Source organism: Carassius auratus, chromosome 22 (genome assembly GCF_003368295.1).
Source record: "Carassius auratus strain Wakin chromosome 22, ASM336829v1, whole genome shotgun sequence".
Taxonomy (NCBI): domain Eukaryota; kingdom Metazoa; phylum Chordata; class Actinopteri; order Cypriniformes; family Cyprinidae; genus Carassius; species Carassius auratus.
In genome coordinates this window covers 18,344,539-18,371,199 of record NC_039264.1, presented here as the reverse complement: position 1 = coordinate 18,371,199, position 26,661 = coordinate 18,344,539, and the positions used below count along the sequence as shown (strand labels likewise).

General features: G+C 38.0%; 1 protein-coding gene across 1 annotated transcript in view; it reads left to right on the top strand.

Moving 5' to 3' along the window:
* Window positions 1-21: 21 nt before the first annotated feature.
* The window catches only part of LOC113039888 (NACHT, LRR and PYD domains-containing protein 12-like), a 35,583-nt gene continuing 8,943 nt past the window's right edge, over window positions 22-26,661 (top strand). The window contains exons 1-8 of the mRNA XM_026198037.1: window positions 22-113; window positions 1,177-1,345; window positions 1,446-1,631; window positions 3,212-3,346; window positions 4,102-5,889; window positions 8,800-8,970; window positions 9,309-9,482; window positions 9,567-9,716. Of these exons, the coding sequence (XP_026053822.1) occupies window positions 1,191-1,345; window positions 1,446-1,631; window positions 3,212-3,346; window positions 4,102-5,889; window positions 8,800-8,970; window positions 9,309-9,482; window positions 9,567-9,716 (2,759 nt within the window). The 5' untranslated portion in view covers window positions 22-113; window positions 1,177-1,190. The remainder of the gene's footprint in view (window positions 114-1,176; window positions 1,346-1,445; window positions 1,632-3,211; window positions 3,347-4,101; window positions 5,890-8,799; window positions 8,971-9,308; window positions 9,483-9,566; window positions 9,717-26,661) is intronic.

The following is a 26,661-nucleotide window of genomic DNA, read 5'->3' as shown; positions in this document are numbered from 1 at the left end:
CGCTTCTTTCTTTCGGTTTCATTTCTCTGTGTTGGTCGTTGAATAATTTCTTCTACGCGGAGTTTAAAAAGATCAGGACACAGTTTAAAGTACTACTTTCAACAAAATATCAGGTAACTATAACAACAGTGTAAATAACTTATAATAACGCTTTCATTTTCGCGGAAACAGTAAACTTAAAACTAGCAAAGAGCACATTATACATTTACAAGACTGATGACGCACTTACAGGTTAGCGTCGCAAATCCTCAAATCCTATTTTTCATATATATATATATATATATATATATATTATATATATATATATATATATTATATATATATATATATATATACATTTATAACACTTGTTTGCATTATATTAACTTTGCATCAAATTACACACACGAAACAAATAACGGTTTTTAGTGCTAATGCGCGGGTGTTTCATAATGCACTATGATTGTGCTTATCTGTCTCTCATTTTTTTTCTTTTATTGAAAGTTGTGAAAACACTATCGTTGAGTTTTTCTGTTTCTGTTTGAACAAATGGGAATGTAAAACATATATTTGTGGCACTGCTCAAGTTAACCCAACTATGGCGACTTCCGCTTCTGAGAAACACGGAAATGTGAAAACGTGCGTCTCAACGTGCACACTATTCATCCTAAATTCAGGGTTGCCAGGTTTTCACAACAAATCCTGCCCAGTTGCTTCTCAAAACTAGCCCAATCCCGCCCAATCCTAGCCCAAGACGTTAGTCTTTGCATCTTTGAAGTCCCATCATATGACCACTTTAAAATAAAGCGTGACCATTTAATTAACTAGTTATTCTGACACATTTTTCAGTTTCATGCATTGTCTATCAAATATCTAAACTTAAAAATTTAGTAACAACATTTAAATCATTTGTTTCCTGTTTTTCTTCACTGCTATATCATCCTAATTGTGTGATAATGAGGCATAATGAACATCACAATACACTGATTTACAGTAGTTGAGCCGAGATGAGCCCAGATGTAATAAAAATATGGATAATGACTTCCAAATCCCTTAAATAACAGAAAATGTTAACATTTTACATTAACCTTTGTTAGATTATATCATGATCTCTGTCAGATATTATTGTGCGTTTATTGAAACCTTTAATTGGAGGAAGTCAATGTTCCTAATTCTGTCTCATTTATGTTTCTAAAGACTTGTCTGAAATCATGGATATGGAGGAGGAGTCTTCTGCTAGAAAGCATCACTATGAGATCAGAGAAGAGGGAGGTGCACTGTGTCCCAGCGGTGTGTCTATGAAGAGTACAAATTCAATGAATCCACCCAATTATTTCAGAACTGGAGCTGTGAATCCTGGAGAAATGTAAGTAAGATATTTTTTCCAGTATTGGAGACAAGAACCTGAGACATCAGATAGACATAAGAAATAATATGATTGCTTTGCCTGATCTCTGGATCTTTAGGAGACAAAAGAGGATGATATTTTTGTCTGAAGTCATGGATATGGAGGAGTCTTCTGCTAGAAAGCGTCACTATGAGATCAGAAAGGAGGGAGGTGCACCGTGTCCCAGCGGAGTGTCTATAAAGAGTACAAATTCAATGAATCCACCCAATTATTTCAGAACTGGAGCTGTGAATCCTGGAGAAATGTAAGTAAGATATTTTTTCCAGAATTGGAGACAAATGAGTTTAGTTTAAACACATATTAACGTGTGCTGTTCAGGTCTCATCTGTGCGCGTGCTATCAGCCCCCGGGTGATGACGGAATAAATAACTTCTCATATTCCAGCATAAGTCATTCACACTGAACAAGAGAGCATAGTTTGTCCAGGTTTTTTTTTTCATCGTTGTTATTGTAATGTCTGGGAATCCATACAATATTTGTATGCCTATGTAAATCCACCCTATGCCTTCAGAACTGGAGCTGTGAATCCTGGAGACATGTAAGATATTTTTTCCAGTATTGGAGACAAGAACCTGAGACATCAGATAGACATAAGAAACAATACGATTGCTTTTTCTGATCTCTGGATCTCTAGGAGAAAAAGAGGATGAGCAGAATTTTTCTTCTGTTTTTATTCCAAGTGTTTCTAAAACAACAACAACAAAAAAATACTTACATTAAGTCTTCTGTTAGAACTAGGGGTGGCACTGTTCAACTTTTTACGGTTCGATTAGTTTCATGGTTTTAGAGTCACGTTTTTCGGTATAGTTCGGTATGACAGGTAAATATAAAAAAATAAGAAGATTCTATCCAACTACAAGCAACAGCACAAATAAATACAAGAGTAAAGGTACAAAAAAATTAAAAGTGATTTTCAGTTTTTTTTCTTTCTTTCTTTAGGTTCTGTAGGTCTAACATTCGTTTTTAGGTACAGAAATTGAATAACGGAATCAAATGTAAAACAGCATTGACTATTGGACTGTATAAATTAAAGAGTATTCTTTATTAGAGTTACAAAAGCTTTTTAATTAAGAGCAGTGAGTGATTTCTTTGTTGCTGTTCGATTAATATAAAGACTGTCACTTTAAGAGAATGCACTGATCCAGCAGGCCTACGTTCAGCCGGCTATGTCTGCTGATACTTACCTTTTGACATTTTTTGTCTGAATTTGTCCATTAAACACAATACTTCAGAGAGATCTTATATTTGCTTGCGATCTGAGGTGCGGGTTTGGACGCTTCGGATGAGTGTATGCACAAATCTTCTCACTGCACTCTCGAGCTCGCTTCCTTAGGCTCTTAAATGTTTAAATGAGTTTAGTTTAAACACATATTAACGTGTGCTGTTCAGATCTCATCTGTGCTTGCGCTATCAGTCCCCGGGTGATGACGGAATAAATTACTTCTCATATTCCAGCATAAGGCATTCACATTGAACAAGAGAGCATAGTTTGTCCAGGGTTTTTTTTCCATCATGTAATGTCTGGGAATCCAGAATGCCCATCCATCAACAGAAACATATATTAGCTGAATCCTGATTGTTTTACGTCCTACTTACAGCAAACCATATTACAGGTGCTTTGTCAGATTTAACTTGAACACAGTCCCAGCGCGTGCCGAACTGTGTGTGGAGAACCGAACGGTTCAGGTGTTTTTTCAGAGAACCGTGCCACCCCTAGTTAGAACCGTAGCTGTTTAACATTTTGCCGTCATATTTGTGTGCCTATGTAAAGTTGACTTTATTTGCACATGCAGTGTTTTTTTGTATGGTGTCTTATGTTTTCAGAAAAGCATATGAAATCATGAATATGAAGCATAACTCTCCTGCTAAAGAGCGTCGCTGTGATAGGAGAGAGAAGACAACAAATTCATTGGATCCACTCTCTAATTTCAGAACTGGAGCTGTGAATCCTGAAGACACGTGAGATTATTATTTCAGTAGTTTCTCTTTACCTCTATGAGAAAAGAGGAGGTTATTTTTTTCTGTTTCAAAACACAACTGAGTGGATATCTGTCACAAACATGCAATATTAGCTATATTAATATTTATTAAAATAAAAGATTTCATCTAAAGCCATGCACATACATAGATAGATCCCAAGTGTTACTCAAGCACCTTTCAGTTTGGCCTTTGACTAGATACGTGCATGTTTTACAAATGTAACCTCCAGATGGCACAGCCTTCATAATGAGTGACACAAAGCTATATCTTCAGCATTAATAGAAGCAGAAAGCAATGTGTTTGTCACTGCTATGAAATTAATTCATAAAAAACTGCTAGCCTATCTTCAGCATTAATCCTCCAGCAAGCATAAAAACAAGCAAGCTGGTGTAAAACAGCTTCACGTAAGGTTGCAAATGCCACCAAAATGAATAAAAATGCCCACAAAATTCAAGATATAAAATATGACTGTATGAGTGAATTGAATTAATATTTGTAAGATAGACAGCTGAGTGTCTAGAAAGACTTCAAATTCAGTGGATCAAGCGCTGACCGCTGGAGTCATGGGAGATTTTTCCTGTATTGGACAAAGAGTACATGATTATTAGAGAAAAAGATGTGCAGTATATTTGTGTAGCATGTCAGCATGGTATAAACCTAAAAGAGCTCTGTCCTGTGTGATGTGAAATGTAGAGGAAATGCTCTAATTCCTCTCTCTTTTGATGGGCCTGCAGTGGGGGAAATGAAGTTGTCATTAAAACAGTCAAAGCCACTCACAAAACCAGAATGAAGAACAAGTATGAGCGCTTGTTTGAGGGAATCAAACTACAAGAGAATGAAACCCTCCTGAACAGCATCTACACACAGCTCTACATCATTGAGGAAGAGAGAGAAGGACTTAATGAACAACATGAGATTTTACAGTTGGAGAGCACAACCAGAACACAAGACACTTCAATCTGCTGCAATGACATCTTTAAAGCCTCATCTAAACCAGGACGTGAGGAGAAAGAGAAAATAAAGACTGTTCTTACTAAAGGCATGGCGGGAATTGGAAAAACATTCTCTGTGCATAAGTTCATTCTGGACTGGGCCGAGGGAAAAGCCAATCAGGATGTAGATTTCATGTTTGTGTTTCCGTTTCGAGAGCTGAACTTGATTAAAGATGATGAGTATAGTCTTCACAGACTTCTGCTGGACTTTTATCCTGAACTTCAAGATCTGGACTCACAGATTTACGAGGAGTGTAAAGTTGTGTTCATCTTTGATGGTCTGGATGAAAGCAGAATCACACTGAAGTTTTCAGATGCTCAGAAAGTTTCTGATATAAATGAGTCTTCATCAGTGGATGTGTTGATGTCAAACCTCATCAGAGGAGATCTGTTCCCCTCTGCTCTCATCTGGATCACCTCCAGACCAGCAGCAGCCAATCAGATCCCCTCTGAATACATCAACCGTCTGACACAAATACAGGGATTTGATGACCCTCAGAAAGAGGAATATTTCAGGAAGAGAATCAGTGACGAGCATCAAGCAAACACGATCATTTCACACATCAAAAGATCAAGAAGTCTTCACATCATGTGTCACATCCCCGTCTTCTGCTGGATCTCATCCACTGTGCTTCAAAACATCCTGAAACAAGATCTGAGTGCAGAAATCCCTCAAACTCTGACTGAAATGTACATCCACTTCCTGCTGATTCAGATCAACATGAAGAACCAGAAGTATGAAGAGAGAGATTCAGAAAAACTCCTGCAGTCCAACAGAGAAGTGCTTGTGAAACTTGCTCAATTGGCTTACAATCAGCTGATGAAGGGCAATGTGATGTTCTATGAGGAGGACCTGAAAGAGAGCGGCATAGATGTCACTGAAGCATCAGTGTATTCTGGGATTTGCACTCAGATCTTTAAGGAGGAATCTGTGATTCATCAGAGGAAAGTCTACAGCTTCATTCATCTCAGCTTTCAGGAGTTTCTGGCAGCTCTTTATGTGTTTTTCTGCCACATACACAACAAGAAGGAAGTACTGAGCACATTTTACATATCCAAGCAATTATCATTGTACATGCTGCTTAAAGCAGCAGTTGATAAAACATTGCAAACTGGACACTTGGATCTTTTCCTCCGCTTCCTGCTGGGCATCGCACTGGAGTCCAATCACATACTCTTACAGGATCTACTGAGTTACACAGAGGACAGCAATGGGGCCTATGATTTAATCGCAACATATATTAAAGATACAATTATTGGTGACAAACAACTGTCAGCAGATAAATCTATCAATCTCTTCCTCTGTCTGTTGGAACTGAATAATAAGTCTCTCTACAGAGAGATTCAGAGCTTTGTGAATTCAGATAAACTCTCATGGACGAAACTCTCTCTCCCTCACTGCTCAGCAGTAGCCTACATGCTTCAGATGTCAGATCAAGTGCTGGATGAACTGAACCTCAAGAAATTCAACACATCAGATGAAGGCAGAAAGAGACTGATACCAGCTGTGAGGAACTGCAGAAAAGCCCTGTAAGCATTTGATATTGGCCTTTTTTTATGAAGGAAGTCTTAAAATGGAATCAGTTGTAATCTCAACATGATCACAGTTTATCTCCTGTGTCCTTTCTAGCCCTGTTTACACCTGGTATTAATTATGTGTTTTTGTCAGATCAAAAATGGACGACACGATAAAATGGTGGTCAAAAACCTTTTGATCTTGTCCACTTTCAAAGCAGAATAAAATAACATATGATATTTAGGGTCTTAATGAAAAGTCTGTAACATACTTAAAATTTCTCAATGGTAGTGTAAAAAACATTTTTAAACATGTCAAAAACAGCTCTGGTTCAGCGACCCATTTCAGTGCATGTCCCTTTAGTGAACGAACTCCATCGCACACCTGTAAGTAATAGGTGGCATAGAAAAATAAGACCTGGTAGGTCGTGTCAACATATAAGGAACTCCCGCACACTATCTTAACTTGCAAAATAAATATTTAATCGCACAACGTTTCGGTCACACGACCTTCATCAGGAGTATACAAATGTTCAAATTCATCTCTTTCAAGATTAACATATGACCAATTAACAGAGCTCCATCTGCAAATAATTAAGCTCATTGGGAATACATAATTAGCACCACATCATAAACAGTTACAAATTATTATAGTTACAACAATCAAGATCCCCCTATAGGTTCTCAAAATCATCCAAAAAACACATAATCAACACATCGTCATCAACAGCATCAAATTGTAATTCTAAACAGTTACAACTATCAGTCAGGCTCCATAGTCACTCAAACTCATCGTGAATACATAGTAGAAACAAGACCTCATTCAAAACAATTGCATGACTATAACATTACATTAAATAATGCTTCATCGGTCATACCCATAGGTGATAAAGTTTGAAGCGTGTAAATCCAAAACAGTTCACGTCTCTGTAGAAGTAATTCAATGTCTCCACCTCTAGGTGGCAAAGTTACTTTATCAATCCCAAAAAAAGCGTAAAGAGGTTACATCGTGATTCAAAGTTAAAAAGTGTGCTGCAACTGGATAATTTAGATCTTTTCTTCTGATCGAACTCTTATGTCACTAATTCTTTGTTTCAATTGACGTGGTGTTTTTTCCCACATAGCCTATACCACAAGGACAACGGATCACGATGTAACCACTTTACGCTTTTTTGGGATTGATAAAGTAACTTTGCCACCTAGAGGTGGAGACATTGAATTACTTCTACAGAGACGTGAACTGTTTTGGATTTACACGCTTCAAACTTTATCACCTATGGGTATGAACGATGAAGCATTATTTAATGTAATGTTATAGTCATGCAATTGTTTTGAATGAGGTCTTGTTTCTACTATGTATTCACGATGAGTTTGAGTGACTATGGAGCCTGACTGATAGTTGTAACTGTTTAGAATTACAATTTGATGCTGTTTGATGACAATGTGTTGATTATGTGTTTTTTGGATGCTTTTGTTAACCTATAGGGGGATCTTGATTGTTGTAACTATAATAATTTGTAACTGTTTATGATGTGGTGCTAATTATGTATTCCCAATGAGCTTAATTATTTGCAGATGGAGCTCTGTTAATTGGTCATGTGTTTATCTTAAAAGAGATGAATTTGAACATTTGTATACTCCTGATGAAGGTCGTGTGACCGAAACGTTGTGCGATTAAATATTTATTTTGCAAGTTAAGATAGTGTGCGTGAGTTCCGTATATAGTGCATGTCCCTTTAAAAGCTAATTTGCTCTGCTCATCCCGCTGCTCTCTTCCATGGGGTGATGACCAATTCTCTTTGATTCTGTAAACTGTAGACACATTTGTCGTGGAACTTGCTAGCTAGCACATTATTAGGAAAGCTGATTTGCAAAGATTCATTAGCTTCAAAAATAAAAGTAATCATCTGATCAAATATCGGAAGTAAAAAAAATAATAAATTTATTTGTCCCATATTTTATAAAGGCCAACACATATTTGAATAAACAAATACGTATTTTGCACTGTTTCTAATACTAATAGCAATTATAATGAAATCAATTTCAGCCCATTTGAGCGTGTTTGCATTTTGGCATCTTTGTTTCCATTGTGATGGAGTTTCCAGAATGCATGCCGTTAAAGTCCTTTAATGTGAGCACAGCAGGTGCTAAACCTGCACAGTTTAAAACATCTAGAGCTCACATCTGACCTGATGTAGGGCTGAATGGGAAGGTTATCAATGGATCTATCTAGTAACGATGAACAGACTGATTGAAGAGAAGCATTTCAGTTGCTCATGGAGGACTGTCTGACTTTAAATTCTGTCATAATTTAACCAGGTTGTTCTAAACCTGCTTAAGATTCTTTCTTCTGTTGAACAGAAAAGAAGATACTTTGAAGAATGTGGGTAACCAAACAGTTTCTGGTCCCCAATGACTAATTCATATAATTTATTATTTATATGAATCATAAATAAATACATAGTAAATAATTACATATATCATATACAATTTGGCAATTTAAAAAGTAAAAAAAGAGCTAATTATTTAGATAAAAATTAGACAAATCCTTACATAATAATAACATCCTAATGTAAACAAATGAATAAAATATCATCCAGGTAAAAGCTGCAGATTTGTCAAAAAAAGAGTAATAATAATTAATGATTAAAAAATAATGAAATTTAAAATAACAATATTAATGTTGAACTTGAGCATGTTTTCTCATGGTTTATTGTTGAGCTATGAGTTCCTCACAGACCAAAATGCATTTTAATAATAGGTGTAAACAGGGCCCTAGAGAGATCAACTATCATTGTGATAAATGGTGCTTTGAAATGTTTAGGACAAAGTAACAGTTGTTAATGGTGATCAAATGATTTTGCATTTATCCTATTTAAGTGGTATTCTGCAAAGTGCTAATTAAGAATTTCCTGTTCTTTTTAGATTGTCAGGTTGTAATCTCACTGATCAGTGTTGTGAAAGTGTGGCTACAGCTCTAAAATTAAATTCCTCATTGAGAGAGCTCGACCTGAGTAACAATGACCTGAAAGATTCAGGAGGGAAGCTGCTCTTTGATGCACTCAAGAGTCCAAAGTGTCAACTGGAAATACTGAGGTTTGTTTGTCAAATTATTTTGTATATATATTTTATATATACATATTTTTTTTAACCAACAGTATATAGAGAGTATATGTTGGATAAGAGTGGAAAAGTGGCTATGTTCAAAGATACTGTTATTTGCCTAAGAACATAATTTTTTTCAGTATTTCAAGTCTACAGTTTCTAAAAATATTACAGTATAATTTACAAATATTTTGTAATGTCACAATTCAAGTATAATATCCAATAAATTTTGAGCAGATTTAACTAAAAGTCACACAACTCACTGAAAGCATTCTAAATGTGGTGCTTACATAATGGTCAATTATGTAATCATTTCATCTTCTGTTTAGATTGTCCATCTGTAATTTCACTGATCAGTGTTGTGAAAGTCTGGCTTCAGCTCTTCAATCATCAAACTCCTGTCTAAAGGAGCTGGACCTGAGTAACAATGACCTGAAAGATTCAGGAGTGAAGCTGATCGCTGATGCACTGAAGAGTCCAAACTGTAAACTGGAGAAGCTGAGGTAAATTTGAACTATTCATTCATTCATTCATTCATTCATAAACAAATAAATATGTATTTATTCCTTTAATGTCTGTCATTGTAGATTATCTGGCTGTATGGTGACGAAGGAGGGCTGCTCTCATCTGGCTTCAGCTCTGAGTTTAACATCCTCCCATTTGAGAGAGCTGGATCTGAGCTACAATTACCCTGGAGATTCAAAACTCAGTCAGGAGAATCCAAAATGCAAACTTTGGTATGATGGGCTCTTTTTAATTAAATGTAGTTTTATTTGATTTAATTCATGAAGTCTAAATTAAGGGACTGAGATAATGTTGGGTTACATATTGAATGACAGATAAAATACATATTTACATGTCCATACAAATAGCATAGATCTTCTGAAAATGTGACTCTAGCAGCAGAAAACAATCCAATCAAACATTTACATAGCCAATGTTTTTCTGTTAAAGCAAGGGTAGGCAGTTTCTGCGTTAATAGTATACTACGGAATTACAAAAATAAAGCATGATTTTCTGCAACCTTTGCAAAATTATGACTAATTTAAAAATGGTTGATGCCCAAAATGACAGATATGGACCAAACTGTTCAGAAGTTAGGTAGGTGTTGCTGTGCTAAAACTGTGCAAGTTCCTTCAGGTCCTGGTTTCTAAAACATAAAATAGGACTGAATAGCATTGTGGACATATAGTCTCACATCCATTTTGGTGTGCACTTCATCAAAATTGATTGATACACTACACAAGAATGGTGTGGTCTATGAAAAAATCGTTTTAACTTTTTGCCAGTGTGGTCTGAATATGATCTCAGCCAATGTTGGTGAAAAATGATGTTCACACTTGGCATCATTTTTGACAAGAAAAAGTTGACAAGGGTACTTTTTTTTTAGTAAAGAAAAAAAAGCTGTCAGTGTTATGGTTATAAACAGCAGCTGAGGGCATCTTTTGTTACTATAACAACAGCCGCAACAGTAGCCTAGTGCTGTGTGGTGTGGAAATGTCCAGAAAGAGGACTTTACCTCTTGCAATGCCTTTTGAAGTTAACAGGGAGGAGAACGTTAGTTCACAGCAATGTTTGTGGGTACAGGATGACATACGGGAAAGGAAACCATATGTTGGTTACAACAGTTTAATCCAGGAGCTCCGGTTGGATGATGATGCATGGTTTGCGGCATATTTAGATGAAACAAAGTTTATCTACTGGCACCTTCTAAATTTTTTCTTGTTGTTATGTAAACAACAGGTCTCACTTCACACTTGTCATTGGTCAGCTGTCAAAAAGGCACTTGATGTATGGTGTTTTTTTCTGAAAAGTTTAACTTTTTTCAACTTAAAAAGACGCTCTGAGCAGAAAAAAAGACACCGGCGGTGGTGTTTAAAAAAGTATACTTTTATGATAACACCGATTACTCCATAGGATTATAATATAAAAAACCGATGCTGGCAGCTTAAAAAAAAGATGCCAAGAAACCATCTACGGACACCTTGGCAATTTAATCACCATTGGCTAGTAAATATGTTGTATACTCGCCAGGCTGATATATTTATATATGTGTTCGTAAAATGGCACAGTTTTATTTTAAATAACTGAAAGTACACTCTTAACATCAGTCTGTCAAGCATTATAATATGATAATCAAGTATTATTTTGTAGGGGAATTTACAGTTAAAACCCAAGGACCAGATATGTCGCAATGAAGACCAGGACTCAGAGATGAGTTCAATTAATAACAATAATTTTACTTGAAGAAAATAGTTTGCAATTTCATCAGCAGAAGTCAGCTTCAACACTCTCGAAGGAGTTCGCAGGCCGCGCCCAGTACAATACAAAATCAACCACAGTTATACCCTGACAGAGGATACTAATTGCATCAATGCATGAGTCAACAAAATTCTGATTGGTTCCAAAACCTAGATAAAACTCTCCAAAGACGTATATCTGATATGCTGGACACTGGCAGTTGATTGTTTGTCCTGGGACTGTCTGAGCTTCTCCCTGTACAGACAGATACTAACACACGTACACAGAGAACTTATCTAAAATTCAAGGCTTTCTAGCACTGGCAAGTGTCTTATCATTACGGTTGGATACACACACATAATATGTGGACATTAATCTTGAGGAAAAGAAATACAGCACACATAAGGTTACACATTTCACTCTTGCTATAACTTGATTAATAGTCAAACAAGAAATCATGTAATAATATAATATAATATCAGTATGAAGGATATGGCAACTCGGCATCCACTCCTTCAGTCCCCCGTTTTAGATCAATGTGGGGTCTAATACCCCACATCTGGTCTAATAAATGAGGTCAGGTGTAGTTGTGATGCATGCTAATAATGCAGGCTGTTTGTCAACTTAAGCAGGTGCATATACTTAAGATCTCTGGTACTGTCTGACATATCTAGTAATAAACACATTATTTTGTACAAAATACTTCCCATATACATTCTTATTTCCAATATACATTCATCTACTTACTTAATCCCACAATATCGCCACTTGCACTAGTCTTTCTTCACATGTGAATCATTCTGTGTGTCCCTCTACCTGGAAAAGTGTCCTCCATCCATATATACTTTCATCAACCTATCTTTGTAAATACCTCTCTTCCTACTACAGCTACTTCACACTTACCCTCTAAAACAAAACATTTATCCAACAGCCTTAAGACAAAATTTGCATATTCATTAACCAGATTTAACAAATCATTAAAGAAAAACGCATACACTATAACCAATTCAAAAAAAAATTTAACCCTTAAGAAGGATATTTGTCTTATTTGTTTTTTTTTTTTTAACATGTCTTATACAACTATGATGAATTTTAGTTAATTTGGTCATATCGTAAAATAAACTCATTACAATAAACGTATATATATTATTCTCTGGAAGCCGGCTAAATGAATAACCACTGTTATTGCATTCCTGACATATGTCAGACCCTCAGTCACCTCACAGATACCAAATACAGACATTGCTTATAACCTAAATCCCAGTAAAGATACCCTTATTTTATGAAAATCTATCATTTTCCCGATCAATGGTACAATTATAGAGATTGAATATCCATTTTACCCTTTCATTCCAAACTTGGTGTTAAAAACACAAAAATAAACAAACCAAAAATAAGCAAGATCAATATTGAGCCATCTTTAAAAAAAATAAAAATAATCATAATTTCCTCAAACCTAGAGCAGTTCCTAGTTTATTACTTAATAACCCTTTTATTAAGTTTTACTTTCACCACGAATCCAGTTGCAGTCATCATAGTTTACATGCTGTTTAAACATACATGAACCATAAACCTAAATTTGTCTTTGTTAACAACATTTGATCAAAATTACATTTTAAGTATTGAAGTGTCTAACTTCAAAAATACAACTAACCCGTCCACTTATTGTCATGCATGTATTTTTATACCATGACATTACTGTTAACCATACTCATTGCCTTTTTATGACCTTTTTTTTTATGCAAATCTTGTCAATTATCATACCACATTACTGTACTCAGACTATATTAATGACCCATTCAGAGGCAAATCATCAATACTTTCGTATAAAGTCAATTTAGTTCTCACTGTTTTGTCAGTTAGAAGCGTACAGGTCAGCTACGTGATCAATGTCTTAACAACCCTCGTTCATGTTTGTCATTTGGCAGTGATATTTATTTACTCAAAATAATTATAAACTGAAAAAGAGCACACAGATTTCCCAATACTATTACTAAATGAACAATACTATTACTTAGTTCTAAACGCCCAAATATTTATTAAAGAGACATTCTCAGTTTCTGTAAATCTGTATTGAAACAGTATACATTATCAAAAAGCCCTGTCAGTGTTCACAATATTAATTTGATTTGACCTGACAGGTGTTCATAAGCAGCTCCATAGAGCCTATTACAATTGTTTTGTTCAAACAAAATTTATTATTATTATTTTTTTGCTGTGCTATTTCAATTAATTCAAACCTCTTGTTATGGATTTGCTCCATTAAGGGGCTATCCACACGTTTTTGTTCAACTTATCTCTGTTCTACATAAACCACTACATAAAGCTTTTGCACTATATTACACAAGCAGGATTCACTCCTTTGTTTTCCCACCAGGCTTCTTTATGTGAGGGTGCTCTCTGGATAATTTGGTTAGTGACGTAGCCAATCTGTCACTGTTTTTCTGCCGTCAAGTCTAAAATATTTACCTTTACCATTCAAACAACAAAGTGTTAACTTGTTAAAATTTAGACCCTCATTTAAATTTAGGCATGGATTTTAAACCCATTTTGGACGGCAAACTTAAATTTCACAAATCCAATCATATAAACACTCTTTAACATATTAATCCAGAGAGTGATTTAAATCAGCGTTATAAAAGACAAAACAAGTCATTATTACCAGTAGCAGACAGAGCTGGATAACCAATCCACTTAAAGCTCGTCCCATGTTTGGCATTGTCTTTTCATTAGTTTCACTCAGAATTATCGACTTCTGTAAAGTAATTTCACTTAACACATCTGTAATGATAAAACACTCATTCCAGAGGTTAGTGACTCAATTGAAACAAAACAGGAACAGAATTGTCCCCCAATAATATATATATAGCCATCCTCATGCATGCACATACTTAACACATTTATATTTTAACAGCTCATATTTAAGGTTTTCCTTTTGGTAATAAATCGGGAGGATTTAAACTCAAATATTGTCTATGCATTTTACCAAGTTTGTACCTAATCTCTAATCTAATCTCAAAGTTTTCCTGTTCATTAATGATTTTTATTTTGAGAAAAATCAGCTGGGTTGTTTTGGTCTTAAAATTATTGCTCTGTTTTGGTTACTCTTTCTTAGCAGGCCAATAATAGAAGAAGAGCACCATCCCTGCCTCCACTCAAGCACTCTCTCTCTCTCTTACTGTGCAAATTATTATTTATTTATTTATTTTGACAATTTTTGCCAAACTTTAACTTAGACTATAATATAAAATTCATTACAACATATAACCCTAAATTATTCAAATAAGTTAAAAATGTCAAAGTTTCTAGATCTAAAATCTCAGTTTAAACTGTTTAAAATACATAATGCTAGGAACATTTCTTTAAAATTATTTTTACCATACATGCTTAATTCCCTTAACCTTTGTTATCTAAACCATCTCTTGATTAAGCAGAAGCAGTCTTCATTTTTAGCCACCACCATATCTTGTTATCATCTTGTGTCATGCCTAATGACCTGCATGAGTAAAGACTATGATATAGACATATTAGTTCAATATCATTTTAGCCTCATAAGAAATTTTTGTCTCAAAATAATGTCTGTCATCACATGGTCTCAGATGGTTCTTGACAGCCCATTGCCATTAACTCTTTATAAATAAGCCTCTTTTCCTCAGGGTGTGATCCCCTGGCATAGTTGCATCAAGTTGTGGACGCTTGTCACAACAATCAGTCAAGGAATGCGGTTGCTGGTGATCAGGTCTGGAGGAGCTCACATTTTGAGGCAGATTGCTGTACTTCATACAGTTCCCCTCTTAATGATGCTCTAGGCCTATCAAGCATCCGCTCAACTCCACTACCATCTCACATATAACACCTCCCTTCAGGGCAGGTGCCCAGTGGCGGTGACCCCCTGCCTTAGGTTGTCCCCTATTGGCCAGAAGAGGATCTTACCCGTCATTGAGAAATCACCTCATGCACACTGGTAACCACTCTTTCCCGTTGCAACATCCTCGACAGTCTTCTTCCAGAATCCAGTATTTCCTGCAGCTTAGGAAAGGTGCACTCAAGAACCATGAGAGCCATTGACAGCACCTACTAGTGTTAAAACATTGAAAAAGGTTAATCAAACTAATATTTAATCGCTAAACTCAATTGGATACCTCCAAACTATCATGCTGAGATTACTCAGTCAATTTATTTTTCACACCCGTCCATTCATTGTAATTTTCTGTTGCTTCTGTAGCTGCAGCCATTAGGCCCTGTATGATGGTGGAGACTAAAAATAAGACAGATAAGTTACTGGTCATAGAACAAATAGCAATACAACTGTTTAACTATTCAAAATTACTACATTTATAGCTCAGGGTCTGTATTATGATTTTAAAGACCTCATGTCTCTTCAACAATTGCTCCTAAATTGTTATTCATTATTTTTATAATCTCGTATTTCTTACATGCATTGGACAGTTGAACATTTAACTACCAATTGCCCTCTTAATGCATTAAATCTGAACTCTTTTTAGCATGTCCTTTAGCATCTCTGCCTATGATTTGACTGAAACACTGTGCTGTACTATAAATATCTTATCACTTAAACACAGGCTCAGATAACGGCATTTTAGCTTACTTTGAATGAGAGAGAGAGAACTCTGAGGGATTCAGGACTCGTAACAATGCATTTTCATTCATTTTTAACATAATTTCATCGTACTATCATTTTACTCTAGCCCAGTTTAAAACTTGTCAGAAATTATATGCATTTTAAAAATAAACATCTTTATATTTGTATTTTTACTTTATTTTCGCAACTCAAATGTTTCTCAAAGTTCTTTGCAGTCATTGTCATTACTTTTACATCAACTTGTATTTATCCATTCACTTAATTCTGGCCATGGCTTCTGAATTTCAACATTGGTTTTAAATCTGTCAGAGGTTATCTGACCCAGGTATATTACTTTGGGTCTTGCTAGCATGCTGTCTTCAAAGTTACTTTGAAACCCCCGTTTATGTTACTTGTTTACAACTTTATCATCTCATAAACAAAAAATAATTTTCTTTTCTCTTCTTTTTTCTTTTTTTATGATGCTGCGTGACTACAATTTTGCAATCCAACAATAAAATTACTCTTTTGGCCAAACATTAGTAAATATAGGAATTAAATTTTTTTTTTTTTTTTTTTTTACTCAGAACATGTCTCTGGTACTTTCAAAGCTTAAGCCAGAGTCATGGTGGGGGCCAGCATGAAATAAAACAACGGCTTCATTGTAGTCAAAGTAATTTTATCTTTTTTAACAAAACATAAGCTTCTAAGTTTTTCCAAAATGCCACTGCCAATTTGTGTGCCTACAGTTTTTTTTTTTTTTTTTTCACTAACCCAGAATTCTGTTCAGTATTCCTTGTCAGGACTTTCAACAATTATATAGGAACTGGAACAGGTCTTATGATATCATTCTTTGTCATTTAAACCTTCTATGCACAGAGAATCAGATTAAATCATCACTCAGTTACTTCTGGGATTATTTTTAACAAATCGGCACATACATTTATAAATGTTTATTTCTCAGGTTCTTTCTAAGTTTAAAGCCAATCAAGTTTTTGTTTTAACATTACAATCAGAATTAAAGCTCAGACTGATCATTCTTTAAATGAATTCAGAGAATATATATATTTTTTTAAAGTCAGAGCTTCAGAGCCAAACTGTTTACAGCATTTGCTCTCTTCTGTTTCATTATTTCTATCAGGGCTGACCAGGTTACCTAATTTGTCAGTCATATTTCTATCATAAACCAAAAACATATTGAGGCGGCGATCTTACCAACAGCACTTGACTTCTGCGTGATGAAATTGCAAAGTATATTCCAGAATTTCCATATACTGGTCCAATCCAATCAGGGTCATGAAAACTACATTTTAGCTCTTTTGGGGTTGTTCCTGAGGCATCCCAGATCAATCAATACTTTCCCTTTGCATATATCCCTATATTTTTATAGGTGCACATATGAATTATCACTATTTATTTTTAAACACTAATTTTGGATACTCTTTTCCCTAACCACTGACCTGGCCTATTTCTAAGCTCGGGGCGCCCCTGTCTGTAATGGTGGGTGATCGAGAGTTGGAAGAGCGAGATACGACTAGAACCCCCGTCTAGCGTCTTACATTCTTCTCGGGATTTCCCATACCCCTACTTTGGCTTACCCGGCCGTAAATGCACTGCCCTTTATGGCCTCTCGTGCTTTTTGGCTCTCTGTGCTTGACCCAGCACTGCCTATTTACGGCCCTATGTGTCCCTTGTCCCTCGGTGCTTGACCCAGCATTGCCCTTTACGGGTTCACATGCCTGTTAAGAATGCGTTTTTGTCCCCCCCTGGACTGTGCACACCTAGAAACAAATTTTTACATCTCTCTCTAAGACCTATAGGTGTGCACCTGTTCCCTCTGTAACTGTACACATCTCTAAATATCTTATATCAAGACCTACCGATGTGTACTTGTACCCCTTATACTCATAAGGTTACTTATTTACAGGTATATTGTGACACCAATTTACCTACTCCACCCTGGAGCTGGTGTCTACCCCCTCACGTCTGAGTGAGTCTATCGTTCCTCCTTCTCTCGACCCCCTCCACTTACAGACAGTTCCTAACCAATAATATTAAATCTAAAATCTTTCCTACCTTGGTTTGATGATTGATCAGGGATGTCAACAAAGAACTATTGCCCGCATCCTCCACCATTAACTGTAGGGGAATTTACAGTTAAAACCCAAGGACCAGATATGTCGCAATGAAGACCAGGACTCAGAGATGAGTTCAATTAATAACAATAATTTTACTTGAAGAAAATAGTTTGCAATTTCATCAGCAGAAGTCAGCTTCAACACTCTCGAAGGAGTTCGCAGGCCGCGCCCAGTACAATACAAAATCAACCACAGTTATACCCTGACAGAGGATACTAATTGCATCAATGCATGAGTCAACAAAATTCTGATTGGTTCCAAAACCTAGATAAAACTCTCCAAAGACGTATATCTGATATGCTGGACACTGGCAGTTGATTGTTTGTCCTGGGACTGTCTGAGCTTCTCCCTGTACAGACAGATACTAACACACGTACACAGAGAACTTATCTAAAATTCAAGGCTTTCTAGCACTGGCAAGTGTCTTATCATTACGGTTGGATACACACACATAATATGTGGACATTAATCTTGAGGAAAAGAAATACAGCACACATAAGGTTACACATTTCACTCTTGCTATAACTTGATTAATAGTCAAACAAGAAATCATGTAATAATATAATATAATATCAGTATGAAGGATATGGCAACTCGGCATCCACTCCTTCAATTTAATTATAGAACTAATTAAAATTAGAATTAAAATTAAAACTTGATAACCATGTTTGAATGCATATTAGTCATTTTAACTGAACATTTTAACTGGACTGGTGGTGGTGTTTTTTGGACATTAAGTGTTTCTGTGGAAAAAAAATAAGGGAAAAATTTACAAAAATACTACTACGATAATAATTATATTAATTCTACTAATAAGAACAATATAAAATGCACTAAGGATTAATGATCTACTGGGTTCATTAATATTAATATATAAATTAAATGAATATAAATTACCCATTATACATTGGAAATAGCCTGGTTCGTTGGTCCATTTGATTGGATTTGCTTTCTCACTACAACTGAACCACTCCAGAGTTAATTTTCAATCGAGACGAGACCATCTCATTCAGGCTATCTTGGACCGATTGTTTTGGCACAGATCTGAGTGCAATTACTGTGTTCACATATGCCCAAATGATCCGAACTAAGGGTGGAAACGCGCCAGATTTCAAAACAACGGGCCAGATGTGAAAGCACCCTAAGACACAGGGAGACTGCTACTTAAAAACTCTAAGCAGGGGAGCAGTCACCAAGCTGGCACTTTGCTGTCCTCAGATAGCCATGTTCTTACGAAGGGGAGCCATCTGTAAATTGCCAGGAACACCAACAGTGGGCTGTTTGCTTAAAAACCCTAACAGGGGAGACAGCACTGTCTAAGAAAGGGCTAAAGGAGTCCATTACTTAAATAATCTTACAAGGGAGAAGCGGGAGCATAGCTATTCTTGAATAGCAGTTTCCTCAGATAAGGTTGAAGGTTGCCCATACAGGTGGTGAGGAACTTCGGTAGAACAACAGTGAACTGATGTCAAATGAAGTGTTATCAGGCCATATGTCAGTAAAAACCTATTAACCTGTCCTGTCAGCCATTATTCTGGCTGTGCTAGTAGCGCATGCTCTTCAGTTGCATGCACAAATATGGCAGCGTGCTGTAGTCTGTATCATTTGATATTAAAACATGAATTAAACTACGAGCATGACTTTCAGATCTACGCCATGTTTAGCAGCAGCAGCTCTTAAAGTAATAGCCAAATAACCGAATAACTAACCTGCTGAGATGTCTGTTCATCAAAGAACAACAGAAAAATTAAAATCTATATCTTTTGTACCTTTAAGGATTTATCTACATTTAATTTAAAATTTAGTGTTTAATAAATTTATTAAATTTCTGTATATTTCCTACTTGTTTATTCATTAGACTTTATTGTCCACCTTAGTGGAAATTTGTCTTTGACTTCTCCGAACAGAAATACATCAATGACAACACATTTAAACTTACATTAAAATACACACAGTTAAGAGTACAATACTACCATCATCAACATACAACAACAGAAAATGGAAAGCAGCGCAGCTGATTAAAATGAGATAGGTTTCAATCTACAATAAACACATTTCATTTCAGTTTCAGTTTAGATTAAGTTCCTATATGGCATGGGACATAAAAGATCTCTTATAGATGTTCTGGCTTGCCCTTGGGACCCTGAATCTATGGCCAGATGGAAGCAATTCAAACTCTGAGTTTAGTGGGTGTAGGGTGTCTTTTGATATCTGTCGGGCCTTCCTGAGTACCGCCTTATCAAATACATCCCCAAGCTGCCTTTGTGACTTGCCAATCACCTTCCCTGCCGTATTAACAATTTTAGAAAGCTTGTTTTTATCTTTCACATTCAGGTTACCATACCAAGCTGTTATATTAAACTGTAAAATACTTTCTACAAGGCCCCTATATGCCATCTCAAGAATATGCTGACTGACCCTGAAACTCCTCAGTTTTCTAATTAAAAACAATCGCTGATTAGCTCTCTTAAAAATACTCTCTGAGTTAACATTAAAACTTAAAGTACAATCAATGATTGTACCCAGGTACTTAAAATTTTCAACTACTTCCACAGGCCGGCTGTAAAGTACAACAGGGTTGATGTTACTGGCCCCTCTTGGTTTCGTTTGTATTATAAGTTCTTTTGTTTTAGTCACGTTAATTTCCAATTTAACAGTCTGACACCAATCCTGCAATAAAGTGACTTGGCTAAAATAAGCTTCCTCATGTGCTGCATTATTTTCTTTGAGAAGTCCTACCAAGGCCATGTCATCAGAATATTTATGTTATGTAAACTAACATTGGTGCTGTGCACAGTCATCTCATTTATATAAATTGAAAACAACAAAGGTGACAACACACAGCCTTGTGGTGCTCCAGTATTTATAACAAGCTCATCTGAGTAGACCCCATTCATTAAGACTCTCTGAGGGCGGTCAGTTAAGAAACTTTTAATCCAGTGAATGAGCCCACCATTCACATTCATCCTATGAAGTTGTTCTAAAAGAATGTCAGTTTGCATAGTATTAAAAGCAGAAGTAAAATCAATAAAAAGAACACGAGCAAGTGACTTTGGTTGTTGCAAATGTTTAGCTATTTGATTTACAAGAGTAAGAGTTGCGTCCTCTGTGCCCCTGTGTGACCTAAAGGGAAATTGAAGGGGGTCAAGTTGATTCCCAACAGAAGACATAAGATGGGTGCTGACCACTCTCTCCATACACTTAGCTAAGAGTGGAGTGAGTGCCACTGGTCTAAAGTCTCCAAGGGCTATAGCCCTAGAGACTTTAGACACAGGTATCATTGTAGATTTCTTCCATGAATTTGGAAAAACTAAATTTGAAACAGCTGAGTGAGAACCCCTTTAAGCTGCTAAGAACATACCTTTAACACCCTTCCTTGGAGGCCATCAGCCCCAGGGGCTTTGTTTGGTCTAATTTTAGAGAGACACATGGCTACTTCTTCTTCAGAAAGCTGTATATGTTCATTGCTACCAATCTGATCACAGGTAATACTACCTGTGATTTTTGGGTCTCTCACATCATATCTTCCATAGAAGATGTTTAAATCATTAACAAATTTACCACAATCTGCCACGTTTACACTTTGTTTTTTTCCTTCCCTACCCATTATTGAGTTCAATCCCTCCCATGCTTGTTTTGCATTGCCTGTACAGAATCTTTGTTCAACCTTATTCTTAAAATCTATTTTTGCTGTAAAAACCTTACGTTTAAATTCCTTCTCTTTCTCCTTTACTACATCATTTACATATACAGCGAGTGGGCATGGTGACATTCTGCTGCAGAGTGGGTAGATGAGGTGACAGCTGACATGTGTTGAAATCCCCCAAAATAAAAACCGGCTGATCTGCCGATCGGGAGAGAGCAGCATTGAAGCTTTCAGTTATCATTTCCGCAGCTTCTTTATTATTAGGCCCTGGAACAAAGACAAGGATGATGGTGATTTGCCCGAACTCCCGCGGAAGGTAAAATGGCCTTATAGATACAGACTGCAGTTCATAGTCTCTAGTGCACACTCTCTTGAGCACTTTGAATTGTGATGCCCAGGTGCTGTCAATAAACATGCAGTCCTCCCCCGATAGATTTTTGTGATGACACCTTATCACGATCTGCTCTTATAACTGTAAATCACTCCATGTTAATGCATGTGCTGTCCTCGTGAAGCCACGTCTCTGTGAAACAAAGCAAATTATTCCTCCTAAAATCCTCATCAAACCGGAGGCGTGTTGTGATCTCATCCAGTTTATTATTTAATGATCTGACGTTTGACAGAGGTATGATGGGAAGCGGGTGACTGTTTCCTCGCCTTCTCAACCTGTTACGAATGCCTCCCCTCGAGCCTCTTTTCTTCCTTTTCCTGCCCTGCGCTTTTCCATGAGGTGTTGCTGATACATGACTTAAGTCCACAGGCACAGCTTCACTCCATAGGGCAAGAAGAAAATCCCTCGAATATGTAATCACTGGCGACATTCGTATCTGGTGTTTACTTCCCTCATTGTTACCGGCTAGGGCAAAGTTCTCTCTTATGACAGCCAGTGTTGGGTATAGTTACTTTGGAAAGTAGTTAGTTAGGTTACAACGTTACCATCAATTAAAAGTAATCAGTTATGATACAGCGTTACCTATTCATAAAAGTAACGCGTTAGAGTACTCATGCGTTACCAAAAATTAAAAGAAGTTCGCAGCGGCTCACACATGATAGACACAGCCCCCGGCCCCTTTAAATGCACCTAGAAGTCTTGACTCCCGACAATGAATAACGTCATTCATCTGACTAAATTAACACTGCAGGATAACAATAACAGGAAAGACAGTCAGCAATCGGCTATTCCACATGGCGTTTTATTTATTTATTATCACAGAACATATTATTAATCAAAATTTGCACCTACCCAGCCCGGGTAGCTACTGTATATTATGAGCACCACAAGATAACTCCTGATTTTTCTTTAACTTTAAATAATGCAGTTATCAAAGTACAATTATGCTTACTTGTAAACACAACCTTAAATAGGCTTGCAGATTTAAATCCATTTAGAAATGATGAACAACCAGCCAGCCAATGATCTAACAGAAATTAACAGCTGCCTGTCAAACAAAAATGATAACAAACAGAATTAAATCCTTCACCGCCACACAGGCAAATGACAAATCGCTTAATAGCCGAACTAATTATTATTAAAGTGTCACTCACAGTCACAAGCCTAAATTCGCTTTAACACAGTCCTCTTACATTTACTCTTCAAAGTAGTGATTAAAACGTAGCGTTAAATTTGAGGTAGAATTTTTGGCGGTCGACGGAAGCTTTTCACCAAAGCAGAGTGTGCATTTTACCGTTATGTTCTTTTCTTTTTCGTTGACAAATTGAAAATAATGTGCGTACTTCCATAAACCAAACGCTGTCCTCTCTGCTATCTTGCCGGGAGTTCAAAAAAAAAAAAACCCACACACACACAGGGTCAGGCGCAGGGCACAGACGCATCACAGCCATTGACTTTACGATCACAGAGCTTCGGCTCCACTGATACTGTACATCCGCAGGTGGCACAGTAGACCTGGGACTACTGTCTGACAAAAAGCAGGCTGCAGTCGGGATTTTCCTTTCCTTAAAATAACCGATTACTTTTTTAAAACAATAACGAAGTTACTGATTACTTACGCATGAAACTAACGCGTTAAGTTACACATTTCAGGAAAAAAGTAATTAGAGTACTCTAACGCGTTACTTTGTAACACGTTACCCACAACACTGATGACAGCATATATAATAAATAAGATCACCACTGCGCGCAAGTAATCCATTTCCATGTTGATTGACTCAAGGACATTAACAAAACATGTCAGGATCCTGCCCTGACAGTCTTGTCTGTAGTGTCTTTGTTCAATGTGTCTTTGTTTATTTTGTGCCTGAGCACATGGTTGTGTCTCTTGTGTCTACCACGTGCTCCTCTTGTCCCACCTCCTTGTTTTCCCTGGTCACGCCCTCTTGTTTAGTCCCCATTAGTCAGAGTGTTGTCACCTGTTTCTCATGTCTCTGTATGCTCTTATTGTGATCATTTCCCTCCTGTGTTTGCCAGTTCGTTTAGTGTGTGAGTTAGTGTCTGCTTAGCGTGCTAACTGTTCTAAACTAATAGCGGTTTTCCCTTGTCAGTTTAAGTCTGGTATTTGTTAGTTTAAGTTTATCTTGTCACTGATTATTCTAGTCTAGTTTAAGTGTTTCTTTTTGTTTGGATCTCACTTTTAATTTGACTTAAGTTTGACTTGTTCTTTAAAGTATTTATTTTCCCCTTTTGAGTCATTTTCTTGGTTAGTCTTCCAGTTATTTCTAGAACTTTGTTTTGAATTTGTTTCTTTACCTTTTTAGTTTACTTTGGTTATTTCCCTAGTTAATCTGGTTTCTAGGTCATAGCACCCTTGTCTGATTTTTGCCCTATTATTATTATTATTATTATTATTATTATTATTATTATTATTATAGTTGTTGTTGTTCTCATGTTGTCTTAAGTCTTGTCTAGTGTTTTGTGAGTTCTGTCTGTTCCTGTGTTGCCCGCTGCCTTCTCCCTGGCTACTGGGTCTCCCCGCCTGGAGGTCTGACGTGTGTGGCTATACCTCTATAGTCAAGTGCCCTTGGTTCCTGGTGTTGTGGTCTGGTCCCTTGCACAGCCTCCTCTACAGTCCTGCACTCGGTTGTCACCCAGAGCCCCCCTCGGCGGTCATCCCCCCCCCCCAACTGCCTGCTCCACTGTCTACCCATCTACCCAATCCTACTGTCTGGACTGTTCAAGCCACTCCCTCCTATCGTGCTTTGTCTTTTGTCAATAAACGTTCCTTGTTCACTCTGCATCTGGGTCCTCTCCCTCAGTAACCCTGACAGAACGAACCGGCCAAGTCAGGACCCAGCAGAATGAGTATCAAGATCCTACCCCCTGCAAATGCTCAGGAGAGACTGGCCCGGCAGCAAGGCCTGGGTGCACTTCGGCAGCAGGGACAAGAGGTGAGGGCCTTTGCCCAATTCTTTTGGACTATGTCTAGGGGCCTTGAGTATCAGGATGCAGCCCTTAAGGATGTCTTCAACCTCTGTTTGGATGATCCACTGCCTCAGTGGGAGATGGAGCAATTGAGGATCTTGGACTTTTGGAACTTTTCCAATTATTTGCACCACCGCAAGGATTGGCAGATACTTACACCACCAGAGTCCCCCTACAGTGATCACCCCACTCTCACTCCATCGAGTCAAGTCCCTGATCATCTTTTGACTCCCACTGAGAAAAGGAGAGTGAGAAGGAGGGCAGCCAAAGCTGCTGCATCTTTCATGGAGGCCTCTGTGCTGGTTCCAGCCTCCGAATTGGCTGAGTCCCTCACAGTAACGTCTGAGTCAACCAAGTGCTCTGAAGCGGTCAAGCTCAAGGAAGTTGTGAGGGAGGTTCCCCTGTTAGCCCCTGTTCCTGTGCCAGTCAAGCCTATTTTAGTCCATTCCAAGTCAGTCAAGTCCAGTCCTAAAAATTCTGTGTCAATGTCAGTTCATGTAAGTCAAGATGTAGGTGATGTGAATGCTTACAGGCCTGGGAGACGAAAGGGTAGGAGGGCCCGCGCCAGGAGAACTAGAGACCTTAGTCTGGAGATCCCTCCTGCAGTTTCCCTGGGTGATCTCAAGTGGCCTGCTGCTTCAGTCATGACCATGGAGTCCAGTGGTGAGCAGCCAGCTCCAGAGCTCACTCCAGTGTCTGCTCCAGCCCCTGTGTCTAGCCCACAGAGGACTCCAATCTTGGTGGCCCCAGCGGGCAATTCCACAGCCCTCGAGGGCGGTCAAGAACCCACTCCCGAGTCTGTTCCAGTAGCCCCGGAGGGCAGCTCAGCAGCCCCTGAGGGCGGTCAAGAACCCACTCCTGAGTCAGTTCCAGTAGCCCCGGAGGGCAGCTCAGCAGACCCTGAGGGCAGTCAAGAATCCACTCACGAGTCAGTTCCAGTAGCCCCGGAGGGCAGTCCAGAACCAAGTCCGGAGCCCATTCCTGCCGCCCCAGGGGGCAGTTTATCAGCTTCTGAGTCTCTTCCTGTGGCCCAGGAGGGCTTTTCGACAGTCCCCACAAACAATCCACAGTCGCCTTTGGAGCCTGGTCCAGAGAACCCTAATCTCTTTGAGGCCATTCCAGAATCCCTTGCTAGTCATGTCTTGCCAACCAAGAATACCCGCAGTCCACCCTGAATACCCAGTCCAGTTGGCAACCCTTGCCTGTGAGAGGTGTTCCTGTAGGGAGAGGTGCCACCAGCCATGACCCCACCTTTGCAGAGTCGGATAGACCGGGTTTGCCCAAGCCGGCAGCACCCTGGCCTAACCATTCCCCTGGAACCTTTTCCACCCCTCCCAGCCCACCCCCTGTTTTCCCTGATAGGCCTGGATTTCCAAGGTTTTCATCCCACCCACCCCCCCAGTCAGTACCATCTTGGCCCCCTACCATGCCTGTGCCCCCTTTCACTCCTCCACCCAGGGTGGACGCCTGGAGGCGTCCTTTGGAGGGGGGGTACTGTCAGGATCCTGCCCTGACAGTCTTGTCTGTAGTGTCTTTGTTCAATGTGTCTTTGTTTATTTTGTGCCTGAGCACATGGTTGTGTCTCTTGTGTCTACCACGTGCTCCTCTTGTCCCACCTCCTTGTTTTCCCTGGTCACGCCCTCTTGTTTAGTCCCCATTAGTCAGAGTGTTGTCACCTGTTTCTCATGTCTCTGTA